The sequence below is a fragment of the Stegodyphus dumicola genome, chromosome 5 (genome assembly GCF_044657685.1).
Source record: "Stegodyphus dumicola isolate Sdum_Otavi_A_Nest chromosome 5, ASM4465768v1".
Lineage (NCBI taxonomy): Eukaryota > Metazoa > Arthropoda > Arachnida > Araneae > Eresidae > Stegodyphus > Stegodyphus dumicola.
Genome location: NC_140772.1, coordinates 148,430,022 through 148,447,533, shown reverse-complemented (window position 1 = coordinate 148,447,533; position 17,512 = coordinate 148,430,022). Strand labels below are relative to the sequence as shown.

Sequence of the window (17,512 nt, the reverse complement as noted above, 5' to 3'; positions counted from 1 at the left end):
TAATATGTATAGATGGGAAAATTAATAATGTCATCAAAATCTAGTTAAATAATTTTAAAAAAAAAGATATAACTAGATGTTTATGAAGTAAAGTTATGGCCTTTTATTTTAGCTTCTTGAATTTATTGCTTTTTGAAAATGCATTGTTCTTTAAAATTAATGATTTAAATTAAATTTTTAATGTAATATTATCAATACCATTTCTTTTTTTTATTATCATTTTGTAGAGGAAAAAAAAAGTTCTGAAGATCAGGTAGATCAAAGTAAGTGTTTGCTACATATTTTAATAGTAATTACCAACAATTATTTACTTTTATATGTGAGTGAATTTAAACTGAAAATGATCGATAGCCTTAAGTAAAAAGTTGAAATATATTTCAAAATGCATAGTCCATAGTAATTATTTTTGTACATAAAATGAAAGAGTTCTTTGTCTTTTTTTGTTAGTCATCAGAATTACTTGGAAAAATCATCAAATCTTGTCATCAAAATTACTAAAACCTAATTTTATTAACAGCAGAATGACCAGAATAATGAACCCCCTTCCCACTAGAAATATTGTTAAATATTTGTCAACATTTCTAGTGTTAATATCAGTGAGATGGATGTTGTTTAGTTACACTTTGATAATAATGATGTCCAAGATGGACTTCCATGTAAAAGTTTCATTAAAGCTGAAGAGAGGTAACATGTTGTCATTATATGAATATAGTTTTTTCTATAGTTTAAAATAAAATTTAAACAGTTACTTAGTTAATTTAGACAGAAGATTTAGTTCATTAAATCTGTCTAAATTGCATGACAGAGTAATTTTCAGTTATAAGTAATATAATAAATTTCATTTTGATATGTGATGAATTATATTGTATTAACTTTCAAATGTGGAAAACAAATTCATCATGCCTATTGAATAAAATATTCCCTCTGCATTTTTTAAATAAAGTTTTTGCCAAACACTGAATTAAACAAGCATAGCAAAAATTGCTCAGATCATTGGATTTTTCTAAGATTTTTATATCAGGTAAACATATTTTGTAAGGATGGACTAGCATGTTTTAATTGTAAACAAGATCTTTTTTGTGCATGTAAGTTAATTTTATTATATTAAATAAGCGAATTTAGAATAAAAACTAGAACAGACTGATATCTCTTATGCTCTCATAACCCTAAAATTGCAGCTGCATTTCCTTTTTGTAAAACATGATTTAATAAAGTAATATATTTAATAAAAATTTACATTTAATCATATATTAAAGTTTTTTTTTTTTTTTTTGCCAACTAGTATAAAAAAATTTCCTGGTTTATTTATTATTTTTTAATTTAGTTGATCTGAAAGATTCTGCAAATTCAGATAAAGAAAAGAATCCAGATAAAGGTAAATTGGGTATGCTATTTTTTATAAATCATATTTTGCATGCATGTATTGCTGTTTGCTGGGTATATTTAATATTGGTGGTAAAAATATTATGTTTTTGGAGAAATAGTAAGGGGACCTTTCTGTGTTATATGTTTATAACTTTAATCTCTCTTATACGTTTCTCTTCTAATTTTAGTAATTTTGAGGATGGTAAATATTTTTCTAATTCAAATAACATAGTAGGGAAAATTAAAAGGAAAAGGAAACTGCAATTATTGATAGAATAATTCATCTCTAAAGTAGAGGTTTCCCAAAGAATTGAAAAGTTTATATACAGTCAAAAGTCGTTAATTCGGACACCCATAATCTGGAATGATCTATAATCCGGACCTCAAAGCTAAAAACTTTCTGTGCATGCGCCACATTGACACATGCGCATAGGCGTTTACGTGTGCGTGTAAGACCTTTACGACTGCGCATATGCATGTGCGCAAGCGCAGAATACGTTTTCGCGTGCGCGTTTAATGTATAACGGATGGTATAAGCTAAAATTATCTAATTATCTATTTCAGTTAATGTTGATGATTGCGTTGTTCCTTAATCTTCGAATCGGATCACTTATTATTTTTTGCAGATTGTAAGAGCAATTTTATAAAAGTAAACTTGAACTTTCGATTATGTCAAATAGAATTTCCGATGCTGGAGCTCCCAAAGGATCTACAAAACGAAAGTGTGTTTCGATGTCCATCAAACAAAAAGTGGAATTGCTGCAAAAAATGGATAAAGACATGAAGAAGGTGACAGAGAGGTTAGTGAAAACGAAAAAATTTCGATTGAGAAGTTAGTCGGTATTCTCGGCACAGCAATTATGGGACTTGAACAGCGGAACTTTGTAACTGAACAAGAAATTATGTCTGTTTATAGAATTAAAGAGAAAGTATTATCACATTAAACGAAGCAACTTAAACAACTTACATTGAAAGAAATGTTTAATAAAGTAAACAAATAAATATTAAGCTTTTTTTTATTGTAAATTTTGATACCCTTTAGATCATAATTGTTCTTTATTTCATAAATTACGGTTTCATATTTTTAATTTTAGAATTTCTGCATGCCATCTTACAAGATTTAACCTGATGATCTATAATCTGGAAAAATCAATAATCCGCAATCGCGGAAGTCCAGACGAGTCCGGATTAACGACTTTTGACTGTATTACTGATCTCACAGGAATAATGGATAACTTTTATAACTATGCACTTTCTCTCACTAACGTCAGATGACAAAAATGGCAGGTGCTCCACCCCACAACCTAATGATGACACAGATGCCAATAGAACCACAGTGTCTCAACCATGCTCCACCATGAATCAAAGTATTCAACTGAGTATGTCCACATGCTGGAAACACAGCCCATCAATGTATTGGGCTCACAACCATACCCACAAAGCGAACAAAATGACCATGACCGATCGTCTCCCCTCATATCTTATCAGAAATGCTTGAGAGAGGAGTGTGTAATGAATGATCTCTAAGCCACTCAACACTAGCCACTCAACACATGGAAGTACAAGGTTATTAAGAAAAAATTAAGACTGCATAGTTCATATTGTTCAAGTTTTGGAACCAGACGATAGGCCTAGGAGGATGGCCTTTGCAACAGATATATTAAGGAGAATCGAAGATGATGCTGAATTTCTGAAGCGCATAATGTTCTCCGACGAAGCATCCTTTCATCCTTCTGGCATTGTTAATTGCCATAATGTGTGCATATGGGGATCTGTAAACCCCCATGAATACCGTGAGAACAAAGGGATTCCCCAAAGGTTAATGTGTGGTGTAGACTAATGCACGACCGAGTCATTGGGCCTTTCTTTTTTTACAGAAAAGACGGTCTCATCAGTCGTATACTTAGAAATGTTGGGAAACTTCATATTTCCACAACTAGAAGAGCTTCAGCCACATGTCTTTTTGCAACAACATGGTACACCACCTCATTGGGGTACCATCGTTTGTAATTCTTTGAATGACCATTTTACAGGAAGATGGGTTGGGCGAAGAGGTTCAATTCCTTGGCCACCCAGATCACCTGATATAATGCTGCTGGACTTTTTCGTTTGGGAATTTGTAAAGGACAGCATTTACAGGAGGAGAGTGTCGAACATTGATCACCTAAAAGTCAGAATTACAACCACAATAGCCTCTGTGGATGCCAACATGCTTGCCGGAACCTGGCATGAAATTGAATATCACCTTGATATTCTCCGTGTGACCAAGGGGGCACACGTGGAAGTTCATTGACAAGGGTCATGAAACTTTTTGAGTCTATCTAACCATTTATGTTATTAATTTTAATCTATCTTTATTATTTTATGAGTTATTAAACATCAAAACGGGATATGATTTAAATCAAATTCCTCGTCATTATAATTCGCTTCCGATAGCAAAGAAAGTGACAGAGGTTATGGAAAACGAAAAAATTTCGATCGACAAATTAGTCGGTATTCTCGACACAGCAATTATAAGACTTGAACAGCGGAACTTTGTAACTGAACAAGAAATTATGGTATGTTTATAGACTTAAAGAGAATGTATTATCACATAAAAACGAAGCAACTTAAACAACTTACGTTGAAAGAAATGTTTAATAAAGTAAACAAATAAATATTAAGCTTTTTTTTTTCTTTTTCTTTTTTTTTTTTTTTTTTTTTCTTTTTGTAAATTTTGATACCCTTTAGATCATAATTGGTCTTTATTTCATAAATTAGGGTTTCATATTTTTAATTTTATAATTTCTGCATGCCATCTTACCAGATTTAAACTGATGATCTGTAATCCGGAAAAATCGATAATCCGGAATCGCCGAAGTCCCGACGAGTCCGGATTAACGACTTTTGACTGTATTAAGCTTTTTTTTTGTAAATTTTGATACCGTTTATATCATAAATATCTCTTTATTTCATAAATCACGATTTCATATTTTTAATTTTATAATTTCTACATGCCATTTTACTAGTTTTAAACTGATGACCTAATATTCGGAATTAGCAAAGTCTAGACGAGTCCAGATTTCGGACTTTTTGTACTGTATTCGTTATTCAAAATATGCACTCTCTTTTAATATTATTTTTATTTTATGATATTTTTAGTGTGTAACTTTCAGAAAACTTTCATACACTGCAGAGCTTCAGTATGTTTAAATAATTGTATTAAGTAATTATGTCATATAATTTGTTTTATTAGCTGATTAATGCAAATCACTTATTTTAAATATTATTGATTTCCTAAATGCATTTTTCTGTTCTAGAGTTTAAATTTAACACAGTTTATTATGCAAAAGCATAGCACATTTGTATGAATTAATAATTCCAACTGAATTAGGAAAACCTGTATTACTCACTTCTGAGAATATACACACTTTCTTTTTACTGTAACCTTTGTAACAATGCTTTAATACTGTTAGTAACTGCTACAGTTATGTGAATGAAACTCATCTGTTTATGTGGTAAGCCTGCCTGTGAATGCCTTGTATTTTTTCAAAGGCATGAAACATTAAGTGCTGTAAAATCAAAAGAAATATCAAATTTCCTCATAAAAGCTTAATGCTATTTAAATCAATTTATAATTAAACACTGACTTCTAGTTTCAGTTTCAAACAATTTAAAGTAGCTTTGAAAGTGTTTCTCGATTCTGACATTTAAAAAAGAAATAAATAAAATAATTCAAATGAAACCTGTAAAAGATTTTTTCAATTATATGTATAAAAAAGAAAAAAAAGAAAATAAAAATAAAAAAAAAAAAAAAAAACTGTATTTCAGCCAGGTCTGGGCAAAAGCTAATGAAGCTGTTCTTTTTGATAAAGTAAACACATAGACAAATGAAGAGTTGTTTCATAGAAAAAGTTTGACTAATTTTGAACTTAAGCTTGCTACCTACAGGGTTGTCATGGTCCCTGGAAAACCTGAGAAACCTGGCAAAGTCAGGGATTTCGGAAATTCACTAAAAAAATGTTGGGAAAAAGCCAGGGAATTTAAATATTTTAGTCAAAATCTAGAAAAGTCGGAATTTCATATGGCGATCCCTCGAAAAGGGGATTTTTATGGGAACGTTCGAAGCGATCACTTTCTTGGCGAATTATCTATCATCTGAGCGTCATTTGGGCAGCTGGCATACAGCTAATTTTCACAGCTCCAATCAGATTGTATTTTAGAAAGGCAAAGCAAGTTTCTGGCAACTTTTGGTTTCCAGTAACCTCGAAATTCGAGAGATTCGCATGCACATGTGCAGTGCCTGTTGAACAGAAGAAAATAACCTTCCTATTCTTGTATAAAACAAAATTAGTTTAATCGTGGTATATGGTACAAATGGGATTTGATGACATGATGCTGAGCAATAAATGTGTCATTTTGGTGTTGGTGACAATCTTCAAAATCATACCAAGGCCTACCGTATAATACCATTTTACCACAAAATCCTTTAAATCTTTTTTTCTTTTTAATAAATGTTGTATTTATGAGTTTGCAGTAAAATAATAATAATTATATATATATATATATATATATATATATATATAAAGTCATCTAGGCCAGGGTCTCTTAAACTGTGTGTCGTGACCCCCAAGGGGGTTTGCGGGACCCGCAGCAGGGGGTCGCCAAAAATTTTAGCAGTTTTGGTATTTTTTTAACTTATTATAATAATTTTACAATTACCAAAATCTGAAAATAGATAAAAATAAGGGAATACAGATAGGGGAAAAAAGGAAAACGTTTCAACATATTCTTTTTATAATATAAACGTTCATTTTCCTTGCTTTGCACGTGACGCTATCATTTCGTCTGTAACTTATTTAAAACTTTCACCTTGTTCTATGTCTTTAAATTAGAAATTAAAGTTAATGACCTAAAACTGCAATAATACGAGGGCTATCCAGAAAGTAGATTACGTTTTGGAATAAAAAAATAAACAAAGTATAGGAAACAAATTTTATTATATACAGATGAAAGCCACACTCAAATACTACTTTTCTACATAGTCACCATACAAATTAAGGCATTTATCGTAGCGATGTACGAGCTTGGAAATTCCTTCGTCGAAAAATTCGGCCACCTGCGCCTTCAACCACTTCGTTACCTCTTCTTGCAGCTGTGCGTTGTCATCAAAACGCATTGATTGCAATTTCGTTTCACAGTTCACATGTTTCACCCATGTTTCGTCACCAGTAACGATGCGATCGAGTAAAGAGTCACCATCCTTATGGTAAGCGTCCAAAAAGTTCAACGCTGCAGCCATTCGCTGATTTTTGTGGTCCTCTGTCAAGATTTTTGGAATCCATCTTGCACAAAACTTGTGGTAACCAAGCTTTTCGCTGATGATTTCGTGCAACAAACTTCGCGAAATTTGTGGAAAACTCAAAGAAAGTTCCGTTATTGTGAAATTTCGATTTTCACGGACTTTAGCATCGACTTTTTCGAGAAGTTCGGCGGTCACTATGCTGGGTCTCCCACTTCGATCTTCGTCGTGAACATTGGTTCGGCCATTTTGAAATCTTATGACCCACTGACGCACTCCACCTTCAGTGATAATGTTGTCCCCATACACTTCACGAAGCTGCCGATAGATTTCTATCGGTTTACAGTTTTTTGCAGTCAGAAACCTTATTACTGAGCGCACCTCGCAGCTCGCGGGATTTTCAATTAACGCAGACATTTCAAACCGTCACAGTATCTGAACGGAGCACAGCACAAACCTCTCACTAGCACGGCTAGATGCAGACTGAGCTGCGCAACGCTCTGACCCCAAGATGGCCGCGCTAGCCCCGCCCCTAGTGGACACAGACGGAAACGTAATCTACTTCCTGGATGGCCCTCGTATATTACAATAAAAGTGAAAAAATTGACAGTTTCACTCACGCCTGTGACAGATTTGCGATTTACTTAGGGGGTCCCACAAAATTTTTGTAAATATTATGGGATCCTGGGTGGTTACAAAATTATTGGTGTTATTGATAAAAGCGGGTTGCGACTGAAAAAAGTTTTAAGAAACCCAGATCTAGGCTAACCATTTAATATAATTATATTTGGGAAAATAATCTTTGATTGCTGTTATTCAGTTTTTTATCTTTAAGTAATTAAAACTTTATTTTAAAGTTATTCATATCATTTAATGGGGCTTCTTCTTTTAAATTGATTTATTATTATTTAATAATACTTTCAAATTTCAGGCAGTTTTCTCAGGCATACTCCTAATACTAATTCCAGCAGCTTGATGACATACCATCACGAAATTAAATGCACTTATTTTGTGCTTATGTGTGCTGCTAAATAAATATAAAATGCCTAAGTTTTTTTTAAAAAATATTGTTAAATAGATTTCTTTCTTTCGTTTAGCTACAAAATGTCTGAAAAAAAAAAAATGTTTTTAAGCCAGATTGCACAGATTCTAATCTCAGTCCTCAATGGAGAAAACAACTCGTATTATTTATAATAGTAATGCTTTGGGGATAATCATATGTAATTGGCAAAATTTTTGTGTTTTCAATTGGTACAAGAATTAATTTTCCTCTCAGCCCGCACTACACGTATAGACTGGAATTTTCTTAAAATGCCTGAAAAAGTCGGAATTGCATTCTCCTGTTTAACTGGCAACCCTGTATTTGTAAATATTCGCATTCCCAATTTATAAATGAATCATAAATACAGTGTACTGTTGATTTTTCGGTTTGCAATTTATCCGTGTGAGTTGGTGCCTATGCATGTGCACTCAAAGTTGCATGTGAGAATGTGTTTTAAAAAAAAAAAAAATACCAGGCTGAGCATAGAGAAAGATTTTTCCTAATATGTAAAATAGAGATTTATTTAATTCTGAAGAAGTTGAGATAGTTAACTGAAATTGTATGCCAAAAAAAATTGAAAATGTTAAATTCTTCGAATATATCGGTCGGAAAAGTATCAAGGAATGGTTCAATGGCAATTTTACTGAGCCAGGCTTTCAGTGTTTGGGTAATGCATATATCATTTTAAATGTTAGAAAAACAGAAGAGGCTGAGAGTGATGCTGAAAATGCAAGCGAAGAAGATAATCTTAATTACATTAGTATGGAAGGCTTCTGTTGAAACGGTATTTTACTTTGTGGACCAAAGGGGATTCAAATGCAATTATAAAATAGCATTGTGAAAAATATGCAAGGAAATTCGACAAATATTTAAATATTTTTTAAATAGATTAAAATTACCAATTTTTTTAAAGAAATATGTATAATATGCTTGAAAATTCATAGTTATCCATGTCTTTTAATTATCCATGACCACTTTCTCCAGTATTAACACAGATAATCGAGAGTGCTTTGTATTTTTATTATTATTATATATGTATAATTGTCCCTATTTTGAATTTATTTATTTATTTATTTTTTCTTTTTTTTTCAAATTTCTAAGTAGAAATCAAAATTCAAAACCCTCTTAAAAATATATGGTTTATGGATTCTAATTTCCCTTGTGATAAGTTCTAATTTAAAATTTTGCTTCAGTAATATTAATTTTGTACATAGGAAGATTATTTTAAGTGCAGTTATATGTGAAATTCTTGTATTTTTCTGTATAATGTGACACGAAAATCTAGAGAGAGATATGCCATGCCAGAAAAGTAAGAATACTGGGGTAAGTCTAACATTGAGTAAATGGCTGTCTTGCTAATTTGGCAAAATCTCACCAAATTAGCAAAATATTTGATGACTAATTTTTATTGCCAAATTTGGCAGCATTTTGGTCCGGTCCTTATATAACTGTAATGCCACTTACCTGGTATAGTGGTTAGCATCGTTGACTGCCGTGCCGAAGGGCATGGGTTCAAATCCCGGAGAAGGCATGGATGTTTGTAAATGTATAGTGTCAGTGCAGAATGGCAGCACTCTAAATATATGGCGAACCGAAGGTCCTCTCGTGTGGTTTGGTGGAAGGGGAGAGGAGTGGGAGACACTCAGACCCATTCCTGCATGGTGCTCTCCATCTAAATTGGGGATGGAACTGAGCTAAATTGCTGTCACCTGAATGGTGCTCAAGGCTGTTGTCAACGGCAGGCATGATCTAGTGCTCCTTGCCACAAAGAATTTCACGGACTTGGGCTTACTACGTCAGACAAGTGAGTGTAAGCGACAACAACATAACTGTAATGGATATTATAATTAATATTCTATGGAACAGTTTTTGGGCCCTCATATGCCTTCCAATAATTTTGAGAAGTAGAAAATACTAGAACTATCTTGGTGGTCGGCAAAAACTAAGAGAGCAGCTACTCTTAGTTAAGAGTTGTTAGTTCAGCATGAGTTTGGAGTACTGAGATATTTCCGAGTTAGCTTTGCTCTTTTGATGCATTTTGCATTATCTTGTGTTTAACATTCTTAATAGTTTGAAGTGTAAATACTGGTTGTACTCTGATACTGTGATGAGTTGTATGACTATTTTTGCGGAAAGTTCCAAAATTCTGAACTGTTTCTTTTGATAAAATAAATTTTATCAACCTATCGACAGAGACCTGTGCATTCAGTCTATTACAAACCAAAAAAAGCAGTCCAGGAAGACGGAAGGGCGTTAAACCAGTTTAAGAATAGATTGAAGCAGATCAACAAGAAATGAAAAGATGAATTACTTCCATTACAGAAAATAAATTTGAAGCTGTGGGAGATAGGGTTGAAAATAGAAATAGAGTTGGAGAAAGTGAAGAAAGAGTTTCTGCTGTTGAACAACAAATTGTTAAATAAATAGGAAGTGTTAAAGAAATTCATAAAAATAGCTGGCCACAATTCTGATGCCTTTAAGTTCAAACATATGTCGTCCTGGCCCTCTCTAAAGATATCCACATATGATGGAATGACCTCCCGGCGAGTGTACAAGATGCAGTGCTCTATAGTAGTAAAATGCAAATGGATGAGATTCCGAAGCTAGCTGACCACCTGTGCTTCATTCAAAGCAAAGGTTAGACATCAAAGCTCTGTCCGGTGCATTGGAGCTGCGCTTTGGGGAGGAGTATTTAAAAGACTATACAGTACAAAGTCCGTAGTCCATTATCCGGAATGATCTATAATATGGACATCAAAGGCCACAAACTTTTTTTTTGTATGCTTTGCGCATGTGCGTAAATAATGCACGTGCATACATTACACTCATTATGCAAGCATGTATTGTATGCTGTACGCATGCGCACGTTGAAAGAAATGTTTAATAAAGTAAACAAATAAATATTAAGCTTTTTTTTTTTTTGTAAAATTTGATGCCCTTTAGATCATAATTGTTCTTTATTTCATAAATTACGGTTTCATATTTTTAATTGTATAATTTCTGCATGCCATCTTACCAGATTTAAATTGATGATCTATAATCCGGAAAAACCCCTAATCCGGAATCGTTGAAGTCCCAATGAGTCTGGATTACGGACTTTGTACTGTATCAGGCTTCAGTCAACATCTTGCCACCAGATGAAAGGAGCTAGCCAGGCTGTCTAATCTCACTTTTTTTGGACAGCCCAAAGGAAACAAGGGTAATATTGTCCCTGCAGTACATGATTGATGGCATTCAAAATACGGAGATACGGAAAGCTTTGAGAATTATGGATGTCAATGATTTTAAAAGTGCTTTAGTAATGCCATGAAATTTGAGGTAGCTCTTATAGCAACTTGCAGAGACTACCACCAACCGGAGCTGCTCAAGTCCAGGATCCAGTGGATCAAGTTACTGCTCGCCTAGATGATTTAACCAGACAAGTTAGTGCCTTGAAACAAACCAGGAATTACAAGAAACCAATCCTAAAGTTCTGTAACTGTGGTGAAGGCATATGAAGGAACTGCCAAACACTTCAGGTCACAGAAGCTAAGATATCTTCCAGCAAGAATGAGGTAAATTAATTATTGGCCATCTCACAGGGCTTAGGTTGCCAGGTAACGAGAAGCCCCATTTAAAGCACTTCAGACTTCTGCGATGAGTGGTAGCAGTAATGGACTCTTCATCATGGGACATACCAGTGGAGTTCCTTAGGAGTATGGCCATTGATACGCCAGCCAGTGTTAACATCATCTAAAAAGATTTGGCTCACAGGTGGAAGGTAAACTCATCTGGATGTCACCCTGCATTACCATGTAGGCTGTGTTCAGTGATAAATTTGACAGTTGTGATGGGAAAACAGAAATATAAATTTTCCTTGGACTTTCAAAATCGCGTACCTCATTCTGCCTTTGAGAACATAACCCTATTCGGAATTAATGATGAAGTTAATTCTGTCTACCAAATTATAGCTCAAGGTGAATCACAGTACCAGCAAGAATAGAATTTTTATTTTCTGAATCCATATCTGAAAACAGAAATTTCTGGTATGGTGTAATGGAATATCCCAAGAACTGTAACACCCCATGAGGAGTAGCAGTCTTGGCACTTATGACTTATCAAGGACAATTATCTTGGTGAGAGTTGCCAATATTAGTGATAATCATTAGGAAAGATGAAGTGGCTGCAGTAATTCCAGTGACCTGTGTTAAGTGAAACAGTTATCCTCCAGAATATGTCTTCAGAGAGCCTAACATCAGAATTATTGCAGAATGCAGAACTCAGCAATGAAAAAAGAAATGTTGCAGAACATGTCATTAAAAATTTTTAAGATGTTTTCTTCTGCTCATCTTCTGATATAGGTCCAGAGTTGCCAACTCTCCCGCCAACCCGATTTACAATATATTTCTCCCGACTTTTTCTTATTCTTAATATTTCTCACGATTTTTATGGAACTTGTCTTAATACTTCGTTATATGAACAAACAAACAAACAAACAACAACAAAAAAAAAAAAAAAAAAAAAAGATTTTGGACGTCTGAAAGCAATTGAATTTTCTCTAGATTATATCTAAAATAAAACCTTGCGAATCAGATGAGAATTTCTGCTTTGTGAGTGACAGCATACGTATCCAGAAACGTCGCTCTCCAGTTCTCCAATGGGCATCGAGCTCCACTGCGTGTCATCTGGCATATATTAGCCAATGAACACAAAGGAAGCTCAAGGCCGTTATTTGGATGTTCTTTCGTTCATCTTGTCCTGAGTTGTGTGAGTACACGTGCTTTTGAGAAATAGTTTTAGAAATTATCATCTTTTGTTATGTCTGTGAGAAAGGTGAAATACTCATGCACGTTTCAAAAATCGTACACAGTTCACTTTCTTTCCATTATTTCCTCAAGGAAATGTAATAAATTTGCGATGTGTACCATCTGTCGTTGCAATTTTTCGATTTTGCATGGTGGAAGGGCAGATGTTCTCAAACATGTGCGTACACAAAAACACAGGGACAACACGAGTTGTTTTGAAAAAAAACGAAAAATTGAATTTTTCTTCAGAAACAAAAGACCAAAAAGTGATTAATGCAGAATGTCTGTTCGCTGCCTTTTTACTGGAGCACAACCTGCCACTGAATGTATCGAATCACGTTGCAGCTTTATTTAGAATAATGTTTCCCGATAGTGAAATCGCTAAGAAATACTCAAGTGCAAGGACGAAAACAGGTGCAATTGTTAAAGAAATTAGTTTGAAAAATAAATCTTCAGTTATTGATTGCATTAAAACAGCTCTGTTCTGCCTCTCTACGGATGGAAGCAATAATACCAATTCAAAACTGTATCCAATTGTTGTTTCTTTTTTTAATGCAGAGTCTTCAGAAATTGAGTGCAGTTTACTTTCTGTCCCCACTTTAGAAGGACAATCGACAGGCTTTAATATAGCACAGCTAATTATTAAAACTTTAAAAGAAAATGCAGTCGCCGATAATTGCTTAGCACTTGGTGTCGATAATGCACCATTAATGGTAGGCTTGAAGACTGGTGTTGCAGGCATCTTAAGAAAGGCAAGTTCGGATTTGCAGATTATAAGGTGCACATCTCACCTCTTAAAGTTAGCAGCTTCTTTACCAATAAATGTGGATGGACACATTGTTGATATTTATTATTACCTTGAAAGGTGTTCTAAAAGAAAGGAAAAATTGAAACAGTTTCAACAGCTGCATAATACTGAAATGAGAAAAATTTTGAAATGTGTGTGCACACTGGCTGTCTTTAAAGAAATGCTTATCTAGAATCCTCGATCAATGGAACCCACTTCTTGCATTTTTTAAAGAAGAAGTAAATGCTTCGAGAGTTGAGATAAAAGATTATTGAAAATTATAAAGTACCTAAAGTAAATGGAGATGTAGTTACTACTTCCATTGTTAAAAATAGGTTTGAGAAAAATAAAGTAATTTCTGCATCATTCATTTCTACTGATATACTGCATTCGCAATTTTGCAGTTTACAATTAGAAAACTTGGATGAAGATATAGAATCAGCTAGGTTTGACACCCAGTGGAGTTTAATTGGAAAACTGAAAGGTGCTGATGGAATTTTAAAATATAATGAACTGTCTAGAATTATGTTGGCCATCTTGACAGTTCCCCATAGTAATGCGGAGTGTGCGAAGATTTTCAGTGTTGTTGCGAAAACGAGGACTAAATTTAGATCTAATATTAGTGATGACACATTAGAAAAACTTTTATTAGCGAAAGCAGGCCTACGTGGCAATTGCTATGAACAAAATTATGAAGTTTCTTTCTTAACGAAAGCAAAATCTGCCACTGTTCATAACATTTGTATGAAAACTGATTAAAGTGTCTTTTTTTTTTTTTACGATGCAAGTAATAAAAATGTTTTTTATGTCTAAGGTATTTTTGTTTTGCTTGCATTTAAGACTTAGTAACTATTTAAAGTTAATTCATCATTAAAAACTATATTTTTATCATTTAAAAAGTATTTTTAACATTGTGAAAAATCTCCTGATTTTTGAGTGTCATAGGTTGGCAAGTATGCAAGATGTTTAATCTGGTCACATTTTAAGTTATGAATTCAACATCTGACCCAGACCCATGGAGTGATGAAGGAGTCATGAAAGAGTTGGAAAACAGCGACATTAAACTCATAATCGACTTAAAGCAGTCTTAAAATGGAAAACCTACCTGGCAAGACATTTTGATCTGTAGTCCTATTACTAGGCTCTCTGGGACTTATTCCATATTTGAAATGACGTTTTGTACCCGAAATTAAATTCGGCTTATTGAAAGGCTTTCCAGTGGCTGCTGATACTTCCAAGATCACAGATTTTCTAAAAGTATTATACAGGTACAGATTGAAAGATATTATACAGCAATCCAACAAGAGGCCACTTTGGAATAATGAAGATTTTGCATCATCTTTGAGAGCACTTTTAATGGAGTAATTCAAAGGCTAGCGTGCAAAAGTAGTGCCAGTCATGCATTGCTTGTGTGGATGAGGAAGGCCTGAAGAAATGCAGCTGAGAGAAGCAGGAACATTTCAATGTAGGAGTGGCTTTTGAGCGCATCATGTTTAACATCATGGGACCGTTGTCCTGAACTGCTGATGGCAACAAATACATTCTCATTGTCATTGATTACTTCACCAAGTGGCCTAAAGTGTATTCTTTTCCTGATCAAGAGGCTGTCACTGTAGTAAAAGTAATGATACAGCATTGGACTTCCAGGTTCGGAGTGCCTCTTCAGTTACATTTCAGTCAAGGAAGAAAATTTACCATGGCTGTAATAAAAGAACTCTGCAAGCTATTTGGCCTCAACAAAACCCAAATGACACCTGTACATTCCCAGTCTGACAGCATGATAGAGAGGTTTAATCAAACTATCCTTAATAACATTTCGCTGGCAGTTTCCAGGAGCTAACAGTACTGGGATAAGAGTTATATTTGCTTTTACTGGCCTATTGCGGTGCCGTCTACAAGAGTATCGGCTATTCCCCATCCTGGATGCTCTTTGGTCATGACCTTCATCTACCTTGTGATGTCTTGTTTGGTTGCCCTCTGGATGCGATGCCATCACCTGAGGCATACATCCAATATCTCTAGGCATGATTTGAAGTGATGTATGCAAGCGAGTCAACTTGGCGATCGAGAAGATGAAGACGTATTTCGATACAAGGGCTACAAAACATTGATCGATTCAATGAAGGTGACGAGGTTCTAAACTACAATCACCTTGAGAGCCGCCCAGACGGTATAATGGTTAGGGAAGCCTGACTGCGATAAAAAAGGGCCCAGGTTCGAATCCTGGAGAAGGCATGGATGTAAAACTCTCTGTTCCTTCGTAGGAGGTAACAGTGGCTGTCTATTAGGTGCCTCCATAATAAAATGGTCACCGCTTCTGGCCTTAAGAGTGGCCATTGCCGTTACAGGTAAGTGCCCGCCATTTGATGGGGGGGGGACCAATCACCTTGAGATGGTCCTGACACAGTCAGACCTGTAAGTCATTAAATTCTAAGCCTAAAATTTTTCATTATGACAGACTAGCCCCTTACGTTGGTCACAGTTATAAGTCACGATAGTGGTCTTAAGTGTACAATATGAATCCTGTACTCAGACTAATGACCTATATGCATATAAATTTGTAAATTAATTGTAAATAGCACACCAAGACTGTGGTCCTATTTGTTTCTAAATTTTTAAACATGTGCACTCATTCATTGATTTAGCATTTAGTTTGTTTTGTGTTATTTACTGAAATTATTGTTTAAGTATTGCATTGATTTGCCTTAGTTGTAAGTGTGGCTTTCTCTCCAGGGATTGTACTGCCCAGGACGTGCAGTCCTTAGGAGAGTGGTAATGTTATGAATTTGGTACACAGCTAAACAATTTTAGTGCAATTATATGTGGAATTGTTGTATTTTTCTGTATAATGTAATGTAAATTGGCTGTTTCACTAACATATAAAGATATCGGCAAGCTGACACTTATTCTGGCAGCTAATTTTTTTTGGCAGATTTGGCGAGAAATCACCAAAAGTAATGAAATTTGGTTACATTTTGGTCCAATCCCTGTATAACTGTGATGAATGTTGAAACTGAATAATTGCGATTGGTGTTCCATGTAACTGTATATAGCCAACAGTATTTGCCTTCAAGTACTAGAATATCTCAGCATTTGGGCGAAAACTACACTCACTTCCAAAAGTTAAGCACGGAGAGGAAAATGCTAATTTCCGGAAGCCAAGCAGAATTAAAGAGGATGCAATTCGCTGCAGAGGTAGATGGAAGTGTGCAAATATGTTAGGTTACAGCCAATTACGCTTTCATGTCAAGAAATGTGCAGAAAAGGCAGTCTTATAAGAAGCCAGCTTTATGAAGGGTTACAGAAGTTGATTGTAAGTGCTGATAGAAGGTGTTTAAAACTTTCGTACAATTGGTTTTCAAGACATACGTGTTTCTATGACTTCCAGAAGACAAATGGAAGATTGAGTGCTGGCGTGCTGTGAGGCGCATTGAAGCAGGACAGTCGATCACAGATGTTGTTCTTTTCTTCGGCGTTCATCATGCTGTAATTTCACGTTTATGGAAACAATTCCAAAGCACACAGACAGTAGCGAAGGCCCGTAGCTGGTCGCCCAAGGGTTACAACCCCCACGGAACATCGATATATTGCTATTGTAGCCAAGCGGAATCGCAGAGCGACCTCCACACGTGTGACATCTATGGTTACAGCGTCCATTGGTAAGGCAATATCTGCAGCTACTGTACGCCGAAGATTACATATGAGTGGATTGTACGCCCAGGTACCTCGAGTTTGTGTTCCTCTATTCGTCCAATCAAGAGGGGCACGATTACAGTGGTGCCGGGAACATACCAGTTGGACTGGGGCAATGTCATGTTTACTGATGGGTCAAGATTTGCTCTGGTGCCGGATGACAAGCGTATAAGGATATGGCAATCAATCCCCCAAACATCGCCGAACATCACACATTCCTGAGGTGGAAGCATTATGGTGTGGGCCGGGATTTCATTAGGATACCGCACCAACCTGCACATCTTTAAACGGGGTTGTTTGACAGCTGTCTGGTATCGAGATGAAGTCCTATAACCCATTGTAAGATTGTATGCTGCAGCAATTGGCCCAGCTTTTGTTTTAATGGACGATAACACACGTCCATTAAAAGTGAAGGAATAGCGCGGATGAGGTGGCCAACATATTCGCCCGACCTTAATCCAATTGAAAATCTTTGTGATGCTCTCAGCCGTGCTTTATGTTCACGTTTCCCACCTCCAGCCACTTATTGAGCTGCTCTACAAGAAGAATGGCAATTGCTT

The 17,512-nt window shown here is 35.2% G+C and overlaps 1 protein-coding gene across 3 annotated transcripts in view; it reads left to right on the top strand.

Annotated features, from left to right (window-relative positions):
* Positions 1–17,512, top strand: part of LOC118194616 (pre-rRNA 2'-O-ribose RNA methyltransferase FTSJ3) — a 108,225-nt gene that overhangs the window by 80,717 nt on the left and 9,996 nt on the right. For 2 of the 3 annotated variants that reach the window (XM_085817192.1, XM_085817190.1), the window contains exons 12-13: positions 228–263; positions 1,325–1,384. In XM_085817192.1, the coding sequence (XP_085673318.1) occupies positions 228–263; positions 1,325–1,384 (96 nt within the window). The remainder of the gene's footprint in view (positions 1–227; positions 264–1,324; positions 1,385–17,512) is intronic. The other variant, XM_085817191.1, reaches the window with a different exon arrangement.